A 12,260-nucleotide genomic window follows, 5' to 3' on the forward strand; every position below is an offset into this window, starting at 1 on the left:
TTGTGTATATTCACAACACAATGTCCTTCCTACCAATGAAATAAAAGAACAGAGAATCTTGCATTTAAAAATACATTACACCTCAGCTGGCTGAACTTCACTCCAAATTATTGAATCATTTCAGCTGAATAGCAATTCACATTGCTAATTGTCACATTTTTCCCCCAGTGGCAGAATTATCAGAACAGCTCAGAATTATATACCAAGTAGCACTGCTCCACAGAAAGTCCTACTCTGTTCTGCCAGGGCTTGTGATCATATATATAACAAAATGTTTATATCATACAGGACTCCTGATTGGACTTTCTGTTCCAAAGAGCATGGCCAGCTATCATCAGACAGTGGCCATTGGATCACGTGTGGTTCTTGTAAATAGGAACCTAAATCAACCATGGCAACAGGAATAAGTTTTAAACATATCTGAGTTTTATCATTGAAATCAAAAATTGTTAAATCTCATGAGGCTTTTTGTATGTAGGCATGTGGTGTTAAAAGGGAACTTTTCTGTGAGAATCATTCATTCAGTAAAGTTATTTGAAATGGTTTTAACATTTGAAAACATTTGATTTTAATAGCATGGGCTACTGTTGTCAAGTCTTGGAAGGTATACATTTGGATAGCCCATTTCTTGAAAATAAGTGAAACTGTCAGTGTGAAGACTTCATGGTATTTCACCTTGGTCCTGTTGTGTTCCACACCCTGTTATGGTGTTGTAAAAGACAGAAAACAAAAAGTGCTGGAAATGCTCAGCAGGTCAGGTGGGCATCTATTAACAGTTCAGTTTAATGACATTTCATCACAACTGCTCTTGTAAAAGGTTATCCATCCAAACATTGTATGTTTCTCACCTCACAGATGCTGTCTGACCAACCTAATGTATCCAACGCCAAGTTTGTTCGGAGAGAAGGATGTCAGTTTGCCTCCGCCATGTGGAGGATGGAGGTAGTGCAGAAGACTTGGTTAAATACATGTATCACAATGTGAACTTTTAACATCATTCCCGGGAACCTTCTTAATGACCATGAACTGGTGTGGTTATTTGCAGGAATCTAACCTTCAATTGCACCTGGCTGAAATTTTATTTTCAACCCATTTAACCCTCCCAAAGATTAATATGATCATATGAATTGTAGTTGCAGCAGATTTTCTCTTCTGAAACTCAGTTTGCAGGTAATCTGTCTGTTGGTTAATAGTGAAATCTGTTTCAGCTTCTGTTACCGGAAAACAATAATTAACCTACTTCAACTAGAAGTAAGTTAAATCTGTATGGGTAACAGTTTGGGGGAGGGGGATGTGTAAGAAGGGTCAACACTTAAAATCAGCTACAGGGAACCATATGTGATTTTGAATAAAAACCTTCAAAAATGAGCAAATGTGCAACTACTTACAGAACTCTGTAATGCCAAATGCAAATAAAGAGTGACTTAATTTCCCTATTCATTACACAACAAATAGCAGGGAGGTACGGAATATTTCACAACAGACAAATGAAAGGAGGAAATCATGTGCTGAAGATATGGTGAATGGAGGGAGGTTCAGGGACATTTCCTCCTGTCTTTATTTTCCTGTGTCTATTGGAAGAGGGAAACTTTGAGTTTTCTCACCTGGAATCCTTCACATGAACAATGCGCTGATCATATTCAGAACTTTATTACATAAAATATGTTGATGCATACAATTAAATCTTGAAACAAAAATCAAAATGATTGCAGGTGCTGGAAATCTGAATTAAAAACAGAAAATGCTGGAACAATTCAGCAACTGTGGTGAATACAGATTGGTTGACTGCGTTGCAGAGCACCTGTGTTCAGTCCACTTGCCACTCAATTCTCCATTGCACTGCCAATCTGACCTACCTGTCTACGGGCTCCTGCACTGTAATAACAAGGCTCAATAAAAGGTTGACAAACCGCACTTCATCTTCCATCTGGGCATGTTGCAGTCTTTGAGACTCAATAAGGAATCTGACAATTTCAGGTAACTTTTTTTCTCGGTTTCTATCAGAACTGGCCATTTCTGCTCCAAGTCATCAATCTGCAATATTGGCTCCAATTTTTCTCTCCTCATTAACATAGCCTAATCTGTGGGCACTTACTATGGCCCAGTATTCTTTATGTTTCTTTGCTTGTATTCTCACTTTCTCGTGTTTCCAGCATTAACTGTTAAATCATTAACTCTTATCAATTAAAAGTATTAATTAGAAACCCTTCTGACCATGTTTTTCTTTTTATTTTGAACGTGTGCTTGTGGGATTGCATTGAAGATTCCTGCACATTGGATCATCTTCCCCAGACACTGGTTGTGCTGTAGTGGGCAATTAAGATGTTCAGCAACCCTTTAACTTCTTGGCCAACCGTGGGTCTTTGCGAATCTTGTCCTCCAGGGCCAGGTACATGCTTGGTGCTGTCTCTTTGTGTCTGCAAGCATACAGCATTAACCTCAGTATATGAAGACAGAAGGAAACCTATCATTGTTTATGTCTTCAATCACAGGGAGTGGAGTAGCATTGTGTCTGATCACCAGTGAGATACAGATTCAAATCCTGACCAAATTGATTTGAGAGGTTTTCTCTCACAGCTGTGAGGGTGAAATATAGAACATAGAACACTGCAGCACAATACAGGCCATTCGGCCCACAATGTTGTGCCGACCTTTAAACCTCGCCTAAGACTATCTAACACCTTCCTCCCACATATCCCTCTATTTTAAATTCCTCCATATGCCTGGCTAGTAGTCTCTTGAATTTGACCAATGTACCTGCCTCCACCACCGCCCCAGGCAGCACATTCTATGCCCCAACCACTCTCTGGGTAAAAAACCTCCCTCTGATATCTCCCTTGAACTTCCCACCCATTACTTTAAAGCCATGCCCTCTTGTATTGAGCATTGGTGCCCTGGGAAAGAGGTGCTGGCTGTCTACTCTATCTATTCCTCTTATTATTTTGTACACCTCCATCATGCTCCTCTCATCCTTCTTCTCTCCAAAGAGTAAAGCCCTAGCTCCCTTAGTCTCTCCTCATAATCCATACTCTCCAAACCAGGCAGCATCCTGGTAAATCTCCTCTGCACCCTTTCCAACGCTTCCACATCCTTCCTATAATGAGGCGACCAAACTGGACACAGTACTCCAAGTGTGGTCTAACCAGAGTTTGAAACTTTCATATTCTGGTCTAAACAGAATATGAAATGAACTTTGAGAAGTTTTGGTGCGGTTTCCAGAAACTGTCAGTCCACACCACACCAATAATCCGCTAATCAATGATTTAAAATACCAATGGTTCAACATCTCTCTCACAAGGTTATGTTTCCCGAGATTCACCAGTCACCACACTCCCACCCACCCCCTCTGAGTTTTGTTGGTCCTCACACCGCCCCGAGACTCACCTAGTTCAATGGAGAATTCATTACAAAACTCTGTGACATCATAAAGTACCTAATTAAAAGGGTGCTAGAAGATTTGCCAAAGCCCTAAGTGTGGGAAATTCTTGTAGTTTTACTGTACTAATTGAAATTAACTTGACAACTTTACAGAGATGTGGGAAATGGAAGTGTGACAACAACAATGTAAGAGATTGGCCACATAAGGACTGAGATGAGGAGTATTTATTTTTTCAAAGGGTTTGGAGTCTTTGGAATTCTCTCCTCCGGGGGCTAGGGATGCTCAGACATTAAGAACGTTCAGACCTGAGATAGAAACTTGGAATAAAATATCAAGGGTTTGGACAGGAAAATGGAGTTGAGACCAATAACCAGATCCGCTACGATCCTGTTGATTGGCACAACAGGCTGGAGGGCCCTCTATAACCCTTGCTAGGCCATTTGAGTGACTGTGCACAATTCCAGTCTCCATATATATTGGCTAAACCAGCATTCCTATAAACCTTAGGCCACTTTTAGAGTATGATGCTCAATACAAGTCATTGTACACCTTGGTTAGATCATACTTGTCTGTGTTTGATGCTCAATTAATATCCCTTCCAGTGGTAACCACTGTCCCGATGTTTAAATCATCATGAAACATAACATTAGAGTGACTTCATGTAAAATTGAATCACCTCCTAATTAAAGTATTAAAGCATCATCAGACATTGGTGTATCTGTTAGAACTGACCCAGCCTGGGACCTTAATCAGGCTCCTTCACATAAATCAAGCAATATAATCTTTCCATGCTGAATATGTTAAGTTCGGGTTATACTTTATTGGCATTCACCCATATGCTATAAAAACACATGGAGGAACGAAATGTTGTTTCCCCCAGACTCACACAACAGAGGACATACATAGAACAGAAGACATACAATAAATGCAGACAAAAAAATTGTGCAAGTACAAATAGTGCAAAAAACAGTATATACAGAATACAAAAATTAGTGCAGGGTTAGTGCAAAACCGAGTTGGACGAAGAAAATACAGAACTCAGTGGGTTGCACTAAATGTATAAGCATGTTCAGTAGCAGCCAAAGTTCTTATATGCCTTGTGCAAACCAAGGCTTTTGACACAGCATTTGTCTGAAACTGCCTCCAGGGTATTCAGGAGCCTGACAGCCTGGGGGAGAAAACTGTTGTATAGTCTAGTAGTTCTGGCCCGGATGCTCCGGTACCGCTTGCCAGACAGCAGTGGGACAAATAGGTCATGGGAGGGATGATTCTGCAGACCTTGCGTGTGCATCGTGTGTTGTAGATATCCAGGATGGAGGGAAGAGGTGCTCCAATGATCCTTCCAGCTGTACTCAGAATTCTCTGCAAAGTCTTACGGTCGGAGATGTTACAGTTACCGTACCAGGCAGAGATGCAGCTGGTCAGGACACTCTCAATGCTACCCCTGTAGAATGTGGTGAGGGTGGGGTGGGGGGGCAGGTTTGCTCTCTTCAGCTGCCGTTAAAAGTGGAGACACTGCTGTGCATTCTTGGCGAGGGAGGAGATGTTGGTTGACCAGGACAGGTCGTCTGCTATATGTATTCCCAAGAATTTATAACAGATGACTCTCTGTACAATGATACCATTGATGCACGGGGGTGAGTGGTTAGCCTGGGCCTTTCTAAAATCCACGATCATCTCCCTTGTTTTGTCCATGTTCAAGGAGTAGGATTTGACAAAACAGGGACTCAAAGCGTCAAGTGGATAGGAAGGTTAGTTCTGGGACACTGGAGAGAAATGGAATTACAGACATCCCAGAATATACATTGGAGGGAAATATAGATTAGGCTAAGACTGTGATTGAAAATGAGCCATCTTGTTTGGACTTTTTTCCTAGCAACATTGGTACGCAGACCTGTTGGATTAATCATCTAAGTTAAGTCAGTATTTGATTGACTGAAAGGCTTGACTGTTTAATGACAAAATCATTAATTTTCTTTTACATTTGTAGGACACCTGAATTTTCACATGTGGTGAGACTGATAAGCAGCTTTTAATTATGTAAGTAAGATTTAAAACTGCTTAAATTGCCTGCAGAGAGGGGTGATGACCAGCTTATCAATGGTTCCCTGGTGGATCCCAGCTTAGATGTGAGTCACAGGTTCATATTGCACTGTGCAGTTTACCGAATGCAGCCAGGTTTAATGCAGAAGCTCCAGGCAAACAGTAGCACTTCAGGCAGTGTTGCAGCATTTGATCATCATCCCAAACCTCAGCAAGAAAGAGGACAGGCAGATTTGCTGCAAATGCAGGGGCAGACACAGACGGTGTGCATTTATGGAATCAGCTGCCAGAGTAACTAGTTGACTCAGGTACAATAACAACATCTAAAAGACATTTGGAAGGTACATGGATAGGAAAGAGTTAGAGGGATATGGGCCAAATGTGGCCAAATGGATGAGCTTGAAGGGGCATCTTGGTCGGCATGAACAAGTTGGACCGAAGGGCCTGTTTCCGTGCTGTATCACTCTATAACTTAGTTTGTGTGCCTGGGTGCTGCTCCACATCGATAGGTGTAGATTCTTGAGAGCCAAAAGTATCAGCAATTCAGCATTGCAAGGAGGGGAGGGTGGGAACAGAGACCAAAGATGATATTATAATCTAGTATGGAGTCTAAGCATCGACATGGATCAGTAACACTGAATGCCCTGTTTCTGTAATAAAAACAGAAAGTGTTGGCAGCATCCATGGAGGGAGAAAGGCGGGCAACATTTCAGGTCAAGGACCTTCAGCAGAACAAACTTTCAAGCTGTTCTCATGAAAGATAGCCAACCTGAAAAGTTGACCTTGTTTCTCCCTCACCAGATGCTGCCTGACTTGCCGAGAATCACCAGCATTTTCTGTTTTTATTTCAGATTTCCAGAATCTGTCGCATTTTTGTTTTTTTTCTGTGTTGGTCAATGACTGTGCATTAAAAATGAAATAAGAATTCTTACTTGTTGAGGCGCATTTCAAGGATGTGAATTCGGAACATGGCCTCAGAGCAGTAGGACAGGTAGGCCTGTTCATCTTCCTTGGTCATGGATATCTGGTTCTGCTGGTACCATTGCTGTTTATTCTGGAGCTCTAAGGCTTCCTAGAAAGGAAGAGCATGAAAGAGTGAAGGAGCTTATACAGGTACACCATTACTGAGGAAGCCAGTTCTAGATGGACTGCTTTGTTACTTGCCTGCTGAAACTGAAAGATATTCACTGAACTTAAATAAAATACAAATTGGTACAATAGTGTAGTGACTCGCAGCCAAAGTTCTGAACCATTGATCTAAATGCATGAGCTTTAATCCCACAAAGGTAGCTGGAAAATTTAAATCCAATTAAATCTGCATTTTTTTAAAAAATAGCTTGTCATAGTAATGGGAACCACAAGATTATTGGATTGTTATAAAAACCCATCTGGTTCACTAATATTCTTCAGGGAATGAAGTTTGCCCTCCTAGCTGAATGTTTTGGATGGTGGATAAGATACCAATCAAGTTGGCTGCTTTAACCTGAATATTGTTGAGTTTTTTGAGAATTGCACTCATCCAGGCAAGTGGAAAGTCTCCACCACACTCCTGGTTTGTCTTTTAGACAGTGGAAAGGCTTTGGAGTGTCAGGTGGTAAATACCTTAGCAAATATCAGTACAGTACACAGCCGATCTAGCTCTCAGGTTACATTTCTCTATACAGAGGTAACAACACAAGTAATTCTCCCTGTATTGTTTTGGATTTAATGCGTCTGAAGCCTGCCAGTAGAACACCATATTATCCTCCACAGTTTCTATTTCAGCCTTCCCTTCAACATATGTGGGAGCTGGATCACAGGTTTCATTTTGAGGTCAACGATGATGTCATATTCAAAATCCTTGCATCATCTAAAAGTTTCACTCATACATTCTTGATACACCCTGATTAGGTCTGTTCTGCTTCTTATTGGAGAGGGCTTTTTAATCGTCATGTTGCTTTCAGTCCAAAGTCTTCTCTCCTCCATCTAAGGTTCACTCAGATCAACTACAGTTCATCACAGCTTCTCACACCCAGCATGGCAAGTCCTTCTGCTTCTATGACAGAGAGGCTGTTAGTTAACTTCTTTCCCTTTGTGCCTCTCTCTTATTTAGGTCACTTGAAAGTACAATTTTACCTCCTCCATACACAATCAGCATAACAATTCCTTGTTTCGAGATAGTTTTCTTCAGCTAGGCATCTTTTCAGGGAAGATCTTTCAATAAAACCCGATTGCTGTGATGTTAATTGGCACTCTCATATCTAGTTGAACTGTGGGTTTGCTTCTGCACTTTTTTCTTATCCAGATGGTAGTGTGGATTTCATTTCTATGGGAACTGCCACATCAGACTCCATGTAGATATATGGTTGCAATTTCTAGAATGTTCTCAAACTCTCTCTTCGTGCATGGAATAGTTGATGTGACTTGATTTCTTTTCAATTGATTTACTCTTCCTTTGGCATTTCTTTCTCATTTGCACATCTTCTCCCATCAGTGGAGCTTGCTACATTATCTAGAGTTTGGTCTGTGTGTAGGGCATTGCTTTTTCGGTGAACTCGTGCAGTCATGCACAGCTCTGCATAGCAGTCTTTCAGTCTGATTTCTATCCTTTTGTTTCTGTATCAGCCCTATTTCCTTTCCCAGGCCTGACCTGTTTACTTGTGGCTTGCTGTGCTCTGACTGTACCTATAACCTCTGTTGTAGTGACCTGCACATTCCTGATCGAAGCTTTCTGCGTGACCGGGTACGCTGAGCTGCAAATGAGTTGGCCTGCCGATCTAACCATTTCCTTGAATTTGCATTTACTGGCTATGGTTCAATGCTTCATAAGAAAATCATCAACAGGCTCTCCTAGTTCGTGCTTCAGGCTTTGGAACTTGTTTCAGCAGTTCTGGTGATTTGATTTCTGCTTTAGGTGCGTTCTGAATCTCCCATAGATCTTGTTGGGACTTTTATTCTCTGACTCACAGCTTCTGAAAAGATGCAGTTCTTTCTCTCCTGTCCACAGAAGGAGGTAGCGGACCTTCTCTTCATCACTTGTGCTTTTCAAAAAACTGCTGAGTGTCATGTTACATCTTGCTTAAATTCTCTGAGGTTTCCACAACATCATCGGCTTTCCAGTTCATTGTGGCTAGAAATCTGCAGCCATCTTTCAGACACTCAGTACAAACAATCACCAGGGGGTAGTGTTGATATATGTTTTTTAAAGAGACAAATTCAGCAATTACTTTACACATGTAGTGCAGGACCTTCCTTGGGCAGTCCCTCAGTGCCAAGAATGACTTAAGGAAGGAAGAGGTAGAGTAGAAGTTACCCGCGTGTGATTTTATTTAATGTGGGGTAGTTGTTGCACACCAGCTATCACAGGGAGTTAACAGAGCGAGGCCTTGATCCACTGGCAAGACAAATGGAAACCAGACCCTGCTACATGAGTATTAACCGACACACATAGCTGTGAATGCACTTGGGTGCTTCTCAGCATGTGTATGCACACACAAACACACACACACGCACACACACATGCACACACACACGCACACGCGTGCGCACGCACACACACACGCACGCACGCGCAGGCTCAGGCACAGACATCCTTGCCCACTCTCCTCACCCACCCTTCCTCTTTTGCTCCTCAATCCTCCGTTTCTGAATCTCTTCACTTTGAGTATCACCCCTTTCCCCCATCTCCCACTCTCCCTTGGACCTTTCCCTCGAGCCCAGATAATCCTCCCCCTCTCTGGGCACACCTGTACCTGCCGGTGCTGCCGGCCACACTCCAAAACACCCATCTGCTCATGCTGCTGCACACTCTCCAATACCTCCCACCATCCAGTCACAGTCAAGCTCCACCCCCCATTCCCAGTTCTACTTCAGACCCTCACTCTGGATCCTGGACACACTCTGCCCCCCAGCGCCAGCCGAGTTCCAGCCTCCTACTCGCAACTGCAATCAGGACCCTCACTTCAGGTCCTGGCCCTCAACTCCTGGCTGTGCTCCGGTACCCCACTCCCGCCATACACTACCCGTACTCCCACCCATGCTCCAACACTCTACTCCCAGTCCTGAACACGATCTGGCCCTCCCCCACCCTTCCACTCCCAAATCCCAGTCCTGGGCACACCCCAGGACTCCCTCTTTAGGTCCCACTCTCATTCTCAGCCCTGCTGGCTCCCATTCCTAGTCCTGCACTGGACCCCAGCCTCTCGTTCATTGCTCTGCTCTGGACCCCTGCCATAAAATCCCAGAAATTCTCCTGCTCATGTTAACTGCTGCCAGTGGGGTACAGGTGCCTTATCCAACCACCTACTGAGAGTGGATGGTTAAAACATCTTACATCTTGTGGCTTCCTGAGTTGTTTCTAAATCACACTTCAAAGTACAAATCCCTGGCTTACATCATGTTTATTTTCAGGGCACTTACTGCTCGGTGATACATTGGGTTGGATCATGCCACTGACTGGTTCCACAGGGCAAACTGGACATCCATGCCTGCTCACTGCAGTGCAGAAGTGGAAAATATACTGGATGCCAGATGTGGTTACATCTGATTGCTCGCTCCAACTCTGGACTCACCACCAAGTCCAGTGGCATCTTGTAAGTTGCTGACCTCATGTGATATATGCACTTTGTATCTGGCCCCTCAGCTTGACACGTGTCATAGCTGTCTACTTAGTGCAACCCCATTTGTATATTTTGCTGACTTTCATTGAAAAGGTAAGTTTTGATAAGTTTTTTGTTTATTCTTTATTTCATTGTATATTTTTGTTTTGAATTAATTAACAGCAGTTTACCATGAATTTTAAATAGATATGTAACCTTTACAATAATTTTTAAGCTTTTCAATTATTCAATTTTTTCCACTGTTTCCAAATGTGTCAGGTTATGAGAGGCATTTGGAAACAGTGAATGGGCCTTTAACAGCTCGAGCTGTCCCATTGTGTGTCTTCCACCTAGAATAAAGTGTACTAGTGAGTACAATAATTGCAAACAGTTCTTCATATTCATTCTTGCAGTTATATGTACCTTACCTCTTCTTACCTATGTCAATATTTGCATCATATTCAGTTCAGTTTATTGTGCCAGCCTCTACAAAGGGTTCTTCTGTTTGTCCAGCTCCACCCCAGAATATTCAATTTCTGCTTTTGCTGAAAGCTGATAACTGGTGAAAGGGTAGGTGACAGGGTCTAACTTTAGAAGTTCCATCGTAAATGGTGCTGTGGAGAACATCCAGGAGGATCTACTGCTTAAAGACCCAGTTAAATTGAAAAAATTGAGGTAACTCAGAGAATGATAATCTACCAGTGTAATGGGCTTTTATGGTTAGCTTTAAATCTTAAGTTAGTTCACCCTTCCTGATACATTTTACCACCTAAGGCACTGTTATACATGCAGTTTTCTGTTATGAAACCCATCATAACAGTTTGGTACTCCCTGGCAGGCTATGAGATCTATTACTGAGGTAGAAATTTAGTGATGTTGCCTTTTAAGGTTCTCTTCTTCTCAACAAAGGAATTCCATTTGGAGCCAGCTGTTGTGTTTCCTTGTAGCAAATAAAGGTCCTTGACCTCACATCATCCAAATTAAGAACTCACTGCATCCTGTGTCTCCTCACTCTGCAGGAGAGCTTGCATGGGGTGGAAATGTGACAGTCTAGAATTGAAGAGGCACTGTGCTGCAGTTACTAGAGCCTCTGCCTTGCAGTGCCGGGGACCTGGGTTTAATCCTAACCTCGGGTGATGTTTGAGCAGAGTTTTCATGTTCTCCCTGTGACCTGGGCTTCCTCTGGGTCTCTGGCTTCCTCCCACATCCCAAAAATGTGTGGGGTGGCAGGTTAATTGGCCAACATAAATTTCCCCTAATGTGTAGGTGAGTGATAGAATCTGGGGTAATTGTTGAGAACATGGGGAGAATAAAAAAATGGGATTAATGTAGGATTAGTGTAAACAGGTGGTTGATGGTCAGCATGGAGTTAGTAGGCGGAAGGGCCTGCTTCCGTGCTGCATCTCATAGAGAAAGCTTTCAGCCCAGCAGTTCTGGTCACCTGAGTATAGGAAGAGTGTCATTAAGCTGGAAAGGGTGCAAAAAAGATTCACAAGGATGTTACTGGGACTGCAGGGCTTGAGCTATAAAGAGAGCATAGATAAGCTGGGGCTTTTCTTCTTGGAGCATAGAAGGTTGAGGGGTGACCTTATAGAGGTTCATAACATCATGAGGGGCATAGATAATGGTCACAGTCTTCTTCCCAGGGTGGGGAATCTAAAACCAAAGGATATAGGTTTAAAGAGAGAGGGGAAAGATTTAAAGGGGATCTGAGGGGCAACCTTTTCACACAGAAGGTGGTGGGAATATGGAACGAGCTGCCAGAGGAAGCTGTAGAGGTGCATCCAATTACAATGTTTAAAAGACATTTAGGTTAGACAGGTTCCTGGATAGGAAAGGTTTGGAGGGAAATGGGCCAAGCGCGGGGAAATGGTTTGAGCTCAAGTAGACAACTTGGTCAGCATGGGCGAGTTGGGCCGAAGGGCCTGTTTCCATGGTATGTAACTCTATGACTCTACGATTCTATGAATAATGCTAAGAGTAGGAGAAGTTCAGTACCTTCTCAAACCGACTCTGAATGAGATTGGCTTTATTGATCAGCCTCTGCTTCATGTCTGCCAGGCAGTCATTGCGGAGCATGATGGCTATCTTCCTGGTGATTTTTTTGGGCTGTCCCAGCCGAGCAAGGAAAGGTGCAAGGTAATCCACCTCCTCCTCGGCACGCCGCAACCGCTGCTCCTCCTCTATACGCATCTGAGAAAGAAAGATAGATGGCACAGTAATAGATGGCTGGCATCATATGGAAACAACAGGAGATTATA

The 12,260-nt window shown here is 42.9% G+C and overlaps 1 protein-coding gene across 2 annotated transcripts in view; it reads right to left on the reverse strand.

Annotated features, from left to right (window-relative positions):
• Positions 1-1,545: 1,545 nt before the first annotated feature.
• The window catches only part of ccdc135 (coiled-coil domain containing 135), a 69,172-nt gene continuing 58,457 nt past the window's right edge, over positions 1,546-12,260 (reverse strand). For both annotated transcript variants that reach the window (XM_052023621.1, XM_052023631.1), the window contains 3 exons: positions 11,998-12,192; positions 6,355-6,494; positions 1,546-2,417 (listed from right to left, as the gene is read on the reverse strand). In XM_052023621.1, coding sequence (XP_051879581.1) covers positions 2,327-2,417; positions 6,355-6,494; positions 11,998-12,192 — 426 coding nt within the window. In that variant the 3' untranslated portion in view covers positions 1,546-2,326. The remainder of the gene's footprint in view (positions 2,418-6,354; positions 6,495-11,997; positions 12,193-12,260) is intronic.

This window comes from Pristis pectinata, chromosome 1 (assembly GCF_009764475.1).
Source record: "Pristis pectinata isolate sPriPec2 chromosome 1, sPriPec2.1.pri, whole genome shotgun sequence".
NCBI lineage: Eukaryota > Metazoa > Chordata > Chondrichthyes > Rhinopristiformes > Pristidae > Pristis > Pristis pectinata.